Genomic DNA, 15,549 nt, shown 5'->3' with positions numbered 1-15,549 from the left:
TGGAGAAATCAGAATGATGAGGAGTCGGTGCAACTCCCTGATCTTGCAAATTACCCTGTGGATCAGGGGAGTGGGCGGAAAGGCGTAGGCCTTCATGCCGGTCCACTGGAAGTGAAATGCGTCGGCCAGAGAGCCGGGGCCCTGACCCTGCCAGGATGCAAACTGGGGGTACCTCTTGTTGAGCCAGGTGGCAAAGAGATCCACTTGGGGGTGACCGCACTTGTTGAAAATCGCCTGAATAACGAGGTCGTTGAGCTACCACTCGCAATTGTCCGCTCCTAACCTGCTGAGCCTGTCTGCCTCCAGGTTGGATTCCCCCAGGAGGCGGACTGCCGAGAGGTAAATTCCATTTTCCAAGGCGCCCATTACCACATGCTGATTGCCAGTCTGCACAGAGGAGGGGATCTGGTGCATCCCTGCTAGTTGACGTAGTACATGCTGGTCGAGTTGTCTGTCTGGATGAGGACAACCTTGCCCTTGAGAAGTGGTAAGAATGCTCTGAGCGCTAGCTAGTTCAGGTGCCATGGACTGAGAGATTGTCCAGGGTGGCTCCCCAGCCCTCGAGCGAGGAGTCTGTGGTTATGGTGGACTGCGGCTTGCCCGTCCATCGGTTGCAGTCCAAGGACCACCAAGTTGGGTCCGGGTGGAGAGATGGAGGAACGTTGATCATCTCGGATTGCGAGCCCCGCTCCTGACTCCATGAGGCCATGAGTGGAAGAGGTCCCCCCCCTCGAACGGTAGATCTAGAATGCGCTCCTGGACATCCGGGTTGAATTTCGTTGCCTGGAGCCAGGCTGTTCTCCTCATGTCCGTGGCAATGCAGATGGCACGGCTTGAGGTATCGATATGCACCACTGGGGATTCCATGAAGTCATGCGCCACGAGCTTGGCCTTCGCTAGCCCCGCCCTAAAGCGTGATTGGCATTGGGTGGGGAGTTCCGGGTGGAAATCTGCAATTTCCCGCCATAACCGTTGGTTGGCGGCAGCCAGCATGGCATCTGCGTTGGCCTGACGCAGGTGCAAGGAGGCATTGGAGTAGATCTTCTTGCCATATGCCTCTAAGATCTACTCCTCCTTGTCTAGTAGCACCATCGAGGAGGAGGTTGAGTACGACTGAGCCTTTCAGTAAAGTGATGTTGCAGCAATCACAGAGGAATGTGGCTGAGGATGGGTTGAGAGCAAGAGTGGAAAAAAAGCGTCCTGGTGGTTGACCGGCTGGACTGAGTGGGGCTTGAGCCAACCTCTCTTGGCCAGGGAGAATGCATCGTTTTGCAGTGGAATCCCCATGTTGGCAGAGGGGCATCTTGTTAGGGCTTCAGCCGGAACCCCCTCTGCCGGCTGTTCGACCTTGGGTTGGGGAGGCCCAGGTACTCCGCCAGGCCAGAAAGACTTTCATGGAAGGCCCTGACTGAGGATGGCGTGCTCTGATCCTCCTCCTCATCCGTATCCGTATCCTGCGGATCTGGAGGATCTTGTGGAGGAGGAGGAGGAGGAGGGGTAGATGGCGCCGGAGGCTGGGGTATAGGGACCGCAGCCGGAGACTGATGTGGTGGCTGAGGTTGCGGAATTGGCTGTGGAGCCAGAGGAGGCGGCTGCAATGGGGCCTGGGGGGCCCAAATAAGGCATCTGTGGTGCCTCTAGCATGGCGGAGAGGACTTCCCTGACTGTGTCCTTGATGATAACCCCCATCTGAGGAGACCTCATGAGGCCGAGAAAGTTCTCAAAGAGCACCTCCTCGTTGGCCCAAGAGGTGGCAGGGGGTACCAACATGGTAACAGGGGTCTGCTGGAGACGCTGCGTATCCTGTCCATATGGACGCACGGGAAAGTTGCCCTGTGCAAATGAAGGGTAGACTGTAGGTCACGTATCTGGTTGAGACCAGTCCCAACTTGACACTCGTTCTTCACTGAATTCGTGGAATGGCGTCTGACGGGTACACCCTTTCTGGCATGGCAGCCATTTTGTCGAGCTAACGTGCCTGCGACGTGTTGCCCAGCCCGCCTGGCCTGGCCTCGTCCAAGACTCTTGCATGTGGATCACAAGACCTACCCTGCTCCTCGGGTCTCGGCCTGGTAGGTGTGACACCTTCGACCCGGGGGTCGGTAGAGCTGCATTTAGGCACCCCCCTCGGACAGATTGCCGGTATTAGGGCATAGCCCCTCTGACGTATTGGCGGTATTAGGGTGTAGCCCCTCGGCCATTGTGCCGGCAAAGGGAGTAGCCCCTCGGGTGTAGACCCGGTACAGGAACCTTCTGGTCACTCGACACTGTGCCCGGGAGGATCAGAGGACCCCTCCACCCGGAGGCCGGTAGCTGTAGCAGCCTCAGTGCACGTGCCGGTAGAAGGACCTGGCCGGTCCCTCCCGCACGGGAGTCCCATGGAAGGAGTCTCCCAGGCGGGGTGCACTGGAAAATATCAGCCCTACCTTGGGCCTGGTTCGATGCTTCACAAAGTTCTTGTGATCCTCCAGAGGCGACATCTGGAAGAGCTCCTTCCACCTGGCTAGTCTGTTCTTCAGCGCCTTCGAGGACAGCGAGTCACACCCCGAACAGGATTGCCAACCGTGGTCTGGGCTAAGGCACCGTAGGCAGAGGGCATGGGGGTCTGAAGTTGGGAAGAGCATGTTGCAGGGTGGACACCTGCTGAACCCTGTAGAAGTCGGCATGCGCCGGGGAGGAGCGTGACGCCTGAGGACCGAGTACCTGAATGATAGAAAAGACAAAAAACACAAAGAGAAGAAGTATCCGCGCGTGGAATTACATGAACAAAGACAAACCCAGGAGCGCTGGTGAATTTGGCCCGTTCCCGTCGACGTGGAAAAGGGGGCTCCCTGGGCCACGCCCCCATACGCCTCAAAATTTAAAGGAGAAGAAGGTTTTTTCGGGTGAAAACGGTTCTGTCTCCCATCCCTTGGAAGGGACGCCCATGCAATATGGAGGAAAGGGGGACGGGACGTCAGAGTACCGTCTGTTATCAAATCTACCAAAAGCAACTCTCATAAAATGAAGCCAGTTTTTATGAGAAGCAACCAAAATCTAGACAACGACATAGCAGGAACTCATTGGTTACCACTCCAGCAAACATGCCTCATGGGGTGCAGAGACATAAAGCTACCTTTTATAAAACCTACAAGTCTTGTCCTTCAAACCAGACATTTATGACTAATCTATGAGCAACAGGCCCTAAACTGACAATAAAACTCATAGAAAGTGAAACTCTTGCTACATGAGATTGTAACACTGGAATCGCAAGGGTGTATAGGGGCAGGACGGAAAAAACATTACCCAACAATCTGATAACACAATTCTGTTGTCTCTGGAATTAATAAATACATTGAGCAGAAGGAAGAAAATGTTGTGTTCATTAAGACATAGCACCAATTTTCTTGAGAGGTTGCAGTCAAAGGCCAGGTCTACTTTTGACTATCTGATGTTGCTTATAGTCTCGTGCAGAAGGCATGTGACCAAGCAGTTCGGGCTGTGCTGCCCTATCTGCAGTGGCACAAAGCCTGCTTTGCATATGGTCTTACCCTTTATGTTATTGCTTGGCAGGCTGAAAAACAAAGTTCTTTGAGGGATGCCCAGAGCAAGTGCCAGCGGTAGGGTTTTGTTCTAAAGCGTCCAGCCATCACCTCTTTTGTGTTGTTTAAGTCACCCAGAGTGGGACGGGTATGCACAGATTTGGGTTCAGAGCCTGTTGGGCCTAGAGGCCCAAGCAACTCCTCATTGATGACACCCAAAGTAGCCAAAACATGCCTGGGATTGTTTGTGGTCTTGTGCAGAATGGATGTGACCATGCAGTTTGGGCTTGAGTTTGGGGTGGGTCCAAGCCAGATTTGCATATTGTCTTTCTGTTTCTGTAATGGCTTGGCAGGCACAAGGGTTGCCCAGTCAGAGGATGAGATTAACTCTAAAGCTTCCAGCTATTGGAAAAAGCACATTTCCCCACAGACCAGTTTGTTCGAGGCCCATTTGTTCTTAGTCTTTTTTTTAACCGCATTTCACCGCAAATGTAGATGTGGGGGGAGGGGTTGGGTTTAGGTAATTAGGAAAATTGGGGTCACACCCACATTTTTTGCAGTGAAATGTGGTTAAAAAAAGATTGATACAAATGGGCGTCGGGAAAAATGATGCAGTGAAATATCATAGATCCCAGCCATCACCTCTTTGCCTTTGAGGGTCAGTTCCACTAGAGGGAGGCACATGGTCATTTTTTTAATTAAATAATTGTGTCAATTTCATTTTAAACATTTCACACAGGATTACAATAGACACAGTTCCTACATTCCACAATTTAAATTAAAATGTTAACACCTATAGATTCAAACTGAGTACATTAATACATACAACTTATCTCATTGGCCACTTAACTCTGCTTCTATTTTTTTGGCAGTTCATTAGATCAATGATTAATGAGATCTGCATGTCAGCTATACAGCACTGCCAGAAATCACATGTTTTTAGCATTGAATTATTATATACACATTTTCCTAGATAGATATTCTGGACATGTTCAATTTCTACACACTGTGTGATTAGGTTTTGTATGTCTTCTATAGCTGAGGGTAATTTAGAGCCAACAGATTCTCTTGTCCACAGGAACATCCAGTTTTGGGCCTATGATTACCAAAGTGTGTAAAAATGTTAACTGGGATTATATGAATAGCTGACAAATGTTCCTATTAGGGAATTGTAGTTTGTAAGGTTACAGATGTAATAAGGAAAATGCATTAAAAACAAGCTGTCATTTTCTTTGCCTAGTAAGTGGGGGATGGCAACAATCCGCCTTCCATCCAATCTCTTCAAAAAATGCTGCAAACTCATTAAATGCTCGACAACTCCCTTTACTCAAAGCTTTCCCTATAATACACTGCAGAGAATTGCATGTGTTTTGCAGACTGTCAACTAGACTATTCCTTTACGTATCAGTGACAGAGTGAATAATGACCTTCAAATAAATTCTAGTCTGATGCACTATATTGGAGAATGTGGAGCTAGACCCACTGTAGTGCGCCAAGATTTACTGTCTAATTGATAAGACACTCCTCATTAGACTTCATATTTGCTTCCATCTGATAATCAATACAAGACAATGATTTGGTTGTAAGATGGATGAGGCCTTTCAGGCTATATGCACCTATTTTGGTAGTAAATCCTATTATAGTTGTCATCGGGGATACACGTTGCTCTGGATTCTCTCCTTTTCTCAAGTTCACTTTTGTTTACTAGTGAACAACAATCCTAAGTACAGATATTCCAGTGCTTCTTAAATCTGTGTCAGATCCAGAGCCTAGGCTTATATTGCTTGTTCCCAAATTACATGATTTTAGTTTTCCATAACTTATGAGTGATGAATTGAAGCTAGAATATTTCTTAATGGCAGCAGGTCCACTGTTCAGCCACACTTGTGTCTGATCTAGTATAACATTGTCGGCATAAGCCATCCACGATATGTGGGTGCTGCCAAATGTAGGTGGAAAATTGTTAATAAAAGTTAAAAGCTTCAGGAATGTCTCCTATATGTAAGCTGACAAGGAAAGAGGGGATGGGTTAGGAGGGGGAGGAATGCGCAGCCACGTCTCAGGACACACGATTACAAGAAGGCTTTACTGGAAATAATGTGAATGTGTTACATGATGAAGCAGGATTGATTCATAATACTACATGATTATACAACCAGTAACGGTTTGTTTTAAGACATATTTTTACTAAAACATGCATCATTACAAAACTAGCAACATAAATGCACAAAAAACAACTTACAACATTCAACAGGTATGGAAGCCGCCTGTAGAGACAGGACTTTGCCACTAGGCTGTGGGATGTGTACTCGAAACACAAGACGCACGCGGGTATTCTTTCTGCCAATATCCGTCTCCCCTTTACGAAGTTCTATATCAGAATTTCGGAGTTTTAAAATGCCTGCACAATCGATGCTGGAAAAAGAAATCCTCAGTTATTGATCTTAAACTACATGCTCACTTCCAAAGATAATGAATTTGCATGATAATATTCAATACCCAAACAAAAATAGATTTTAAAAAAACAGACTGAACTATGTGCTAATCAAATATGTTAACAAGCATACAATTCACGTGCATAGTTAAAAATGATTCAGCGTTTGTAAGGCTAGTGTACTGGTGAGCTCTACCAGAATATGCTCAGTGTTTATTGCTTCCTTTAGTATACTTCTGCAAGAAATTTGATGTACCAATTTGGTTAACATGTCATGTATTTATTTTTAAACACTTTTACTGTTCACAGATCCAATTAAATACAAAACATAACCAATGGTTTATTTAAAAAACACACACAAGAAAAAGCAGATCAGAATGACCAATCACAAAATGACAAAATACATCCAGCATTCATTGATGACACCATTTAATCTGCCCACTGTCTATGTGGGGGACAGAAATCCTGCCCTCGACCGCTCCACTCCAGGGGTTAAGTTCTCAAAGGTGACCAAATGTCTTGCAGGCACTGGCCACTTGGAATCAATAGAGAGTAATAGTTTCAGTCTCATGACACAATATGGTGTATTCAATCCATGCTTCAGTGGAGAGTTGTGATACATTCAGGCAGGGCATCAGTTTATGCCTTTTTACTGAAATGAATAGTACTGAAAAAGGTGTTGAAGTGTCTTTTGGATAGTTACCACTGTCTCCCAGTAGGTAGCATAACGGGTCCCTGGCAACTAAACAACCCGTAATATCTTTAATAATTGATAAAATATTGTCCAATAGTGCGGTATCCTGTGGCATTCGCAAGTCAAGTAAATGTATTCAGCATCATCCAGACCACACTTTAGGCAGCAAGAACTACATGTAGGGTAAGAATGCATTTTCCCGAGGAGGTGTTCTACATGCCCCATTTAGTATCTTGAGTAGGAGGAATTTATATCCAAAATGTTCCTCTGTTGATGATGTGTGAATTGTCTCCGATATCATTTCCCCCATTTAGTCATGGCACAGTGGAAATCAGTTTCCTACTTCCTTCCGAGCATAGTATATCGTAGAATTGGGGTGTACACCGCCTCCACAGGAAAGCGAGGATTTCAGGATCTAAACACCTCTCATTTGACAGTATTGAAATTTATTGGAAAAGCTGCTTACTACTATAGTTTCAAATTGTTCACATGAGATGAACCGCCTCTTCGGATATATATCACCCAAATGCCACATCGAAGGGTCTCTCAGGACCTTTTGACAAAGCCATAACATCTGAACTTGAAAGCACAGATACCTTACACACAAATGTATGTAACTTAGACCATGCCAAGAGAGTACATAACACAAGATCAAATGGACCCTTTTCCTCCATCTTCCGGGTCAACAAGAGTGAATGAAGTGTAACGGCATAAAACTATTCTAATTCGATGTGTACATGAGGATACATAGATGTGGAGTTCCAATATGAAGTACAATGCGCGTGGGCAGCCAGGAAATACAAATCGATATCTGGAGCAGGCACCTCCTTGCCGATAAGGTGCATTTAAGGTCTTACAACTAATTTGGAGTGACTTTGGATGCCGCGTTAAGTGAATGAATAATGATCGAAGACTGTCATAAAAGCCTCTACGTGTCCATGAAGACACATTTTGAAAATATATGGCCTTTAGTACCGCTGGCATCTTAGCCAAAGCGATTTTCCCAAACACAGACAGCAGATGAATTACCCAATTCTCGGTTGTATTCGCCAAGTATGCCAAATGATTATCTACTAATAGTTGTTAAGAACCTTGCTCACACGTATCCTAAGGTACTGTACTGAATTGTGAACATGTTAAAATGCAAGAATATTTTATCTACAGGATCAAACAGTGTAAGCCTTTTTAGATGGGCCTTTAAAACATGTGCTCTCATGGTTCACTAATTTTAAGATTTTGCCTCAGTAAAAGAGGGTGGCAGAGCAATCCAAATACAAACTATTGAGGGTAGCATGCCAAACGTTAGCCCCGACAAAGGGGATATGTGCAATGAAACAGAGGATCTGCCAAGAGCAATTTCATTATGCTCTATTTTCAGAGACGCCTAATACAGAGGATGTAGAATCAGAGAGCATACATCAGTGCGAGAATCACAAAGCAGAGTGTGCAGAAGAATGCAAAAAATTGTGGATATGCTCACGTAGCTAAGCATGCAGTTTGAATGTGCTACGTGGTGAAAAACAAATTTATTGGGGCCCACCTTACTCTTTTTTTAACCGTTAAGAGGGGGTTTATGCACCTAAAATTATAGGACTGGTGTTAAGAATCTACCCTCTGAAGGACATAGGATGTTCCCAATGCGCTGGAAGGGTAAAATCTTCTGTCTCCCAGTTGGAAAGTAAAAGGCAGCAATACTTCTACAGTTACCCGAATGTCCAAAAAGCGGATACTTTTATGCAAGATGGAAAAATAAATGCATGTTACAGAAAACAAGTATACTATGCAATTGATGTATGTGAATGATGAAGCTACAATAACCCCCATATTGGTGGTGTCCTTATTACGTGCCAGTTATCTTCATAAGTCAAGCCTACCTCTTAACCATTACAGTCTAATCAATAGGGGAAAGCTGCTTCATGGAGGAAGGCAATCCAGTTTTAAAATGTACGATACATTTTTGGCAAATCCATTTTATTGCACACACATGAACAAAACAATTGGCTGCCCATCACAGCGTATGCACAAGTGGCTTGAGCACTGGGCTTTTGATAAGGGAGGCTTGAGTCACCCTCATTGTTCCCTTGAAGGTGGTGTCCCCTTAACCCTGCATGCAGTCAGCTGCATGTGTAGATTTTCACTGCACTGCAAACTTGTGCATATCAGTAAGTGCCATTACTACTCCCAAGATAGCAATCCTACTGCTACTGCCGCAGTCATCCACCAACTCGCATAGGCAACCCATGCAGCAGGCCTCTCCCAATGCCTGGCAGTGCCCCGAGTAGACTCTGCAGAACTGACAAGTGTTCCCGGATGGAAAGCCGTACTACAGAGCCATCATCGGTACCAGAATTTCCAGCAACACCAGAGCCCCTGATAACTGTGGCCTGGACCCGCATCTGAGGGATCATGAAACATTCTTACCTTTCATTGACTTCTGGAGTCTCTCACAGGACACCTGGCACTCTACAGCTCTCCTCGATTTTGCCTGAGACGGGTTGATGTTCAGTTACTCACATCTCACCCTCGACCACTCTTATTGGATTCCATCCTTCATAGCTTACTCTTGATTCATTTCTCTAGCTAGAAAGCCTCTGTATCTTCCAAGTATCCGGTCCCTCGCACAAGCCTCTTGTTTGCCGACCCTCTCACAATGTCTGGTTCTTCATGAATCTGATGCATGTTGCATTATTTTCACTGTTGAACTTCCTGCCTGCTTTCTTATCATCACAATGTCAAGTCCCTTGAATAGTCACTGGTTCCATTCCTTCTGGACACCTGCTTTCTTAGTTCCCTGGAAAGGCTTCAACTGATTCTCATCTCTCAGCCAGTCTCCTTTACATTAGCTGGACTCTTCCTCCCCTATTGTTCTCAGTCCTAACTCCTATATGTGGTCTCATGGTCCCCGTCAGGTGATCAATTACAGAGAAGTTGTAATTCCTTATAGAGAGTCTGTTTTCACCCGTTTACTACTGTTATTGATATGTGTACTCACTTCACCACAGAAGTTTCAATAGCAAATCTTCAAAGCTACAGCAAATGGAAAAATGCGACTATGAAACCACTCAAATAAGCCTGAATAGGAATCAGAACCGCAGGCCTCCCACATTATCAACCAAGATTCTGCAAATTGACCATAGTAAACTGCATTGTGATGGAAAACAACCATCTTCTCAGTCTTAACGGAGACGAAGGAACAACTCAAACGTGCACACAACGAGAAAGGAAATAAGCAAGATTGCCATGACACATGTTACTGAAACAGGGATCTCCTTACCATTAATGCTTGGACTTCCAATTTTTTGATTCAGGCTTGACATTCTCTCAAGGCAATGCTTTCTGATATGCAAACCTTACTGCACAGGGCCAAAAAGAGATGAGAAAATCCTAATGTCAAGAAACCAATTATGTATTCATCACCGATATGGATGTTCAGATCACAAGGATGGGAGCATGTGCTGGAGAGTTAGGATCTTGAGCCATACAGGATTATGGCTAAATTCACAGAATGAAGCACAAGTACAGTACAAAGATGTTCTTCGCTTTCTTGAAGACCAAGCCGAAAATGGAGAACTGAGCCAGACACTAACCTCAATTTACATTTTCTAGGATTCTTGATAAAATGGAAAATGATCCACAGGCTGCTTTACCCTACATCTTTATTTTATTTATGGGGTATTTATAATGTGCCTATAAAGCAAAAGATGTTTCTAGGCGCAAGACAAGACAAGGTGGTTAGGCGGGGACAAGGATGAAAGAAACTGTCCTGCTAGGTCATTCAGTGCAGTTACAAGAAGCACAGGGCAGTGGGGGGTGGGAGGGGTGTGCAAGGGGGAGGAGGGCCGGTCAGAGCGCCGGTCAGAGCAGAATGCGCTGATGCTAGGAAGGGAAAGGAAGTGCAGGTAGGAGAGGAGAGTGAGAAAGTGCAGGGGGAATGCAGAAAGTGCAGGTTCCAAATGCAAAATGTGAGGACGGGGCTGGATGGGCTCAAGGGGTGCAGGCCCAGCCATGCTAGTGCAGAGGGAGGGAGCCTGGTAGGGCAAGTGCAGCAGAAGGTGGGTGGAGGAATGCTGGTGGAGACAGGGCAAGGGGGGCCTGGACACTAAGAATTATAAGGAACCAGGCAGCCAGGCAAATGAGGCACAGTGGGACATTAGCAAGGGAGGGAAGGAAGAAGAGAACAGGATGGTCTTGAGAAGACTCCGGCTCAAGTCTGACACGGGTAGGGAGGCCATTTCTGAGGGAGGCTCCGGCAGAAGAGAGATCTACCCCCACTCTCTGCTTGGAAAAGCATCTGATCTGCAGAGAGTTGGAGCTAGAAGACTAAGGGGCTCTAGCAGGGAGGATGCCAAGGGTCTTGAACTTGATCCTCGCAGCAACCAGGAGCCAGTGGAGAGATGTTTGGGCTGGAGAGATGCAGTCCCTGGGCTTGAGGCCAAGGTTAAGTCTTGCAGTCCTATTCTAGATTAGCTGAAGGGGGCGAAGGGAGGATTTAGGCAGATTGAGGAAGAAGCTGTAGGACCAGAGCTCTCAAGACATTGAGCTTCTGGGGGAAAGTGAGGAAAGGGAGAATGCCTCTGAGGCGGTGCATCTGAAAGTGGGCCTTCTTGGCAAGGTCTGTTATGCGAGGAGAGAAGGAGAGAAGAGTTGAAGAGGACACCAAGGTTTTTTGTCTCACAACAGGGTGAGGGGAGGGGGCCCATGGAGGACGGCCAGACAGTAGGAGGCAAGGAGCAAGCTGGGGTCCCAATGAGAAGGATCTCAGTCTTATTTACATCAAGGCAGAGATCGCTAGCAGCACACCATGCCTGAACGGCAGTCAGTCAGCAATGAGAAAGGACAAAAAGGAGGCAGTGGAAAGAAACTTGAAGGAGAGCTGTGTGTCATCCGCATAACACAAAGTGAGGAGAGAACGCACAGATCAGATAGTGTACAGGGGCATGGTAGATGTTGAAGAGCCACAGAGAGGTTAGAGCCCTGAGGTACGCCGTAGATGAAGCGTGAGATGGAGGAGAGAAAAGGGCCCAGTTGAATTAGGAATGTTCGGTCAGAGAGAAAGGAGGCCAACCAGTCCAGTGCCAGGTCTGTGATGCCAAGGGTATTAAGGAGCTGATTTATGAGAGTGGTGTGATTGACCGTATCGAAGGCAGAACAGAAGAGAGTTGGAATCGAGATTTGAGAGAAAGTCTTCACAGGTCTTCAGGAATGCAGTCTCCGTGGTGCTTCGTTGTGCTTCTGGTTTCTCTGAAGCCAGACTGGTGGTCGTGGAGACAACCAACAGATTCAGTGTGGTCGATCAGATGGGAGATAACCAGCTTCTCCAAGAGTTTGCCCACAAAGGGGGTAATGGAAATAGGGCGGTAGTTAGCCAGGCAGGAGGGGTCGGAAGAAGGCTTTTTGAGGAGAGGGTGCACAAGGGAGTGGTTGAGGAGTAGCGGGGGGGAGCCAGTGGCAAAGGAGTGATTGCAGAAATCAGCCAAGGCTGGAACAAGGCAGGCAAGTTTGTCCTTGATAGTTCTGGAGGAGCACCTGTTTCAAAGAACTGTCATAAAGAGGACGTGTCTAGAGGCCTCATCAGGTGATATGGGTGAGAAGGAAGAGAGTAGGAGGGCAGGGAAGAGGAGGGCCAAAGGAGGCCTGACAGTGGAAGAGGAGAGTGAGGACAGATGACCTGGGTTTTTGTTATGAAGTGAGAGGCAAGAGCAGTGCAGAGGGTCAGGGATGGCAGAGGAGAAGTGCAGACTGCAGCAGGATTGGTGTGTTTTTGAACAGTTCATTCATGTTGTTCATAGCCCCAGAGATGTAAGCTTGGATATAGGCCTTCTTCGAGTGGACAGAGAGTCTGTATTGCCTTTGGAGCAGGTCAGCAGGCCAGGTTGTGAGCGGATGTGCTCGAAGCCTGCCACTTTTGCTCAGCAGCTGTGCACTTGCGTTTCAGAGTGGCAAGATCGGTATCATACCAGGAGTTGTGCTTGGAGGCAGGCTTCGTGTGGATCCTCATGACAGGGGCAAGGATGTCCAGAGTGTTAGAGATGGAGAGGTGAAGTTTAGCAAGGGCTGTGGTAGTGCGAGAGTCAGTGGCCAGAGTGGGAGGGGGAATGAAAGTGGTGACATGTCTGTTGAGATGAGAGCATCCAAAGTGTGTCCAGCTGAGTGCGTCAGACCAGCGGGCAGAATGGTTAGGGAAAGAGTCACAGAGGCTGCGGAAGAGTCCAGAGGCAGCATCAGGGGAGTCAAGGTGAATATTGAAGTCTCAGAGGAGGAGACGTTTGAAGGTGGAGGCCAGGAGAGAAGAGGTGAGGTCAGACGACTATGGGAGGAAAAAGGAGACCGGACCAGGGGTCCTGCAGATGGTGACCAGAGTCGGCGAACAGATTGGAGATATACCAAGCCAACAGACGAGGCATTCAAAGAAAGGGTAGGACTGAGTGGGTATGATAGTAGCAGGGACCTATTGAGGGAAGATAAAGGCCACTCTGCCCCTGATCGGTTAGGGCTGGTTCTTAGAAAGGATCTTGTAACCCTCTAGGAGTGTGTCAAAAGTAGTGAGAGCTAGCTGTGAACCACGTCTCAGTGAGAGCGAGGATGTCAAGGTCGATGTCTTCAAGGAGGTGGCAGATGTCAGAGGAGTGTTTATTGGTAGAGCGAGTGTTGAGGATAGCTATGTGGAGCTGGTTGACACATTTCAAGGTCTTCTGAGGAGGGGTACAGGAATGTGGTACACCTTTCGTGGTGGCAAAGGAGTCAGGGGGGGGTGACATAAGGAGGGGTGGCAGGAGAAGGGAGGAAGTTAATGAGAGACGGAAGATGCCCATCAAGAAGGAGGAGGTTGGGCTGAGAGCCCTGGACCATGGCAGTGCCATTCTGGTAAACATTAATAATAATTCTATTGTGATATAGTCCATAATTTGGACTTTACACATAATAAAACATGTAATGTACATAAAATACAGAGTACAAATGCAATATATAAAATGCAATGCAATGTAGATCAATAAAATGAGTACAATACAGCGCAATAGAATTCTACGTAACATAGTGCATAATGCATAGTGCCCAAAATAAAATGTAACTTCAATTCAATTCCAAGTTCATAAAAAAATGTCTCAAACAATTCAACAAAGAAATACAGGAAAATCCGAGTAGAAAGACAGAATCTATGGATTCACAGAACCAAAGCCAAAGATGCCCCGATGCAAAGAACGCAATATCATTGGTCGGATAGGAGTGTTTTCACGTGCTGCCATACCCTGAATAAGGCAAGCTGCACTGCAATGGTGTCGGAAATCAAGCAGTAATCCCAAAAGGAATCATAACTGGAACCAATCTGCCTAGCATGCACATGTATAAGGGTCCCAGGTTAGCGCATTGGGTGAGGACATGTCTAGCTGACTCCATTTGTCCTGGTCTACCACAAATGCGGCAAAGCCTATATTCCAAGGATACCCCTAAGCGGGAGCCCATGACAGCCATTACCGGCAGTTGGTTTATGAGCAGTTTTAGAAGAAACTGCCTTACTTCGCGGGCCAGACACAACAGCAGAGAAGTTGGATCTTTTGATATCGGTGTACAACGTGGGACACTGCCTCATACCATTTTAGCTTAGCCGGATGTATATAATTCCCACACCAGTCCCATCTGTTGAATTTGTGTTCAAATGATTTTTTCAGGTGGATATACTGGGTGTCTCTTTTTAGGAAAAGGCCAGTCGATCTCTGAGAAGAACAAGTTACTTTCTTACCTAGTAACGTTCTTTCGATGGGATGTTCCAACGACGTATTCCACATCTATGACAGGTAATCACCACAGCTGTGCTGCTTCGGTAAATTTTCGGCGTCTGCGTCGATGACGTCGATACGCCCCTTGAAGGACCTCCTCCGACGGCTGACGTCACCCGATGTTATATGTAGGCCGCACGACGCCCGTAGCCTCAGTTGTAGTTTTTTCCCCAGAACGTGTGGCACCAATCTTCTGCCAGAATGACTACAGAAAGCCTTGAGGAAACGAAAGCTGCAATCGCATAAGAAATTCTGTAGAGGGGCAGGTAGGGATGGAGCGATGTGGAATACATCGTCGGAATATCCCATCGAAAGAACATTACCAGGTAAGAAAGTAACTTGTTCTTCAAAGGGATTGGTTCCTCCGACGTATTCCACATCTATGACAGACTCCCAAAGCAGTACCAACGTTAGGAGGTGGGAAAAGAATTTTGAATTTTTGAATGCCCAATTAAATTGCAAAATAGAGGACCGCCTTGCCAAAGGCCAAATCTTGCCCATGGATAGAATCCAAGGAGTAGTGTTTAACAAAAGTATGGACAGAGGCCCATGTGGCTGCTTCACAAATGTTACGAATGGGAAAACCCCTCTGCAGGGCAGGAGAGGCAGCCACACCTCTAGTAGAATGTGCCCGTAAGCCTACCGCAGGGTCCTTACCTGCCAAGCGGTAACATTCAGCATATCCTACAAAGAGTTGATTGCCCACTCTGACCCGGGACATGCGCGAGATGTAGAAACTTAAAGCTCTCCTAGGATCCAAACTATGGAGCCTCTCCTCTTCCTTACCAGGATGCGGAGGAGGATAGAACGCCGGAAGAATGACCTTCTGGCTTAAATGAAATTCCGACAACTTTCGCAAGAAAAGAAGTACGAACTCTAAGAACAATCCTGTCCTTATGGAACACAGTGAAGGGTGGCTTAACGGAAAGTGCCTGCAACTCACACACTCTGCGAGCGGAAGTAACGCAACTAAAAATACAGTTTTCAAGGTCAACAGTCTCAAAGGGCAAGAATGTAAAGGCTAAAACGGAGCTCCCATGAGGAATTTTAGAACCAGGTTCAAATCCCAACCGGGCACCTGGAAAGGTGACGGTGGGAACACATTAGTGAGCCCTTTCAGAAACT

General features: G+C 46.8%; 1 protein-coding gene across 1 annotated transcript in view; it reads right to left on the bottom strand.

Annotated features, from left to right (window-relative positions):
- NFATC3 (nuclear factor of activated T cells 3) overlaps positions 1-15,549 on the bottom strand; it is a 1,594,447-nt gene that overhangs the window by 576,150 nt on the left and 1,002,748 nt on the right. Inside the window, exon 5 of the mRNA XM_069639728.1 lies at positions 5,764-5,936. Within this exon, the coding sequence (XP_069495829.1) occupies positions 5,764-5,936 (173 nt within the window). The remainder of the gene's footprint in view (positions 1-5,763; positions 5,937-15,549) is intronic.

Source organism: Ambystoma mexicanum, chromosome 1q (assembly GCF_040938575.1).
Source record: "Ambystoma mexicanum isolate Mex_15411 chromosome 1q, UKY_AmexF1_1, whole genome shotgun sequence".
Classification (NCBI taxonomy): Eukaryota; Metazoa; Chordata; class Amphibia; order Caudata; family Ambystomatidae; genus Ambystoma; species Ambystoma mexicanum.
This window is presented reverse-complemented; position numbering and strand designations above follow the sequence as displayed.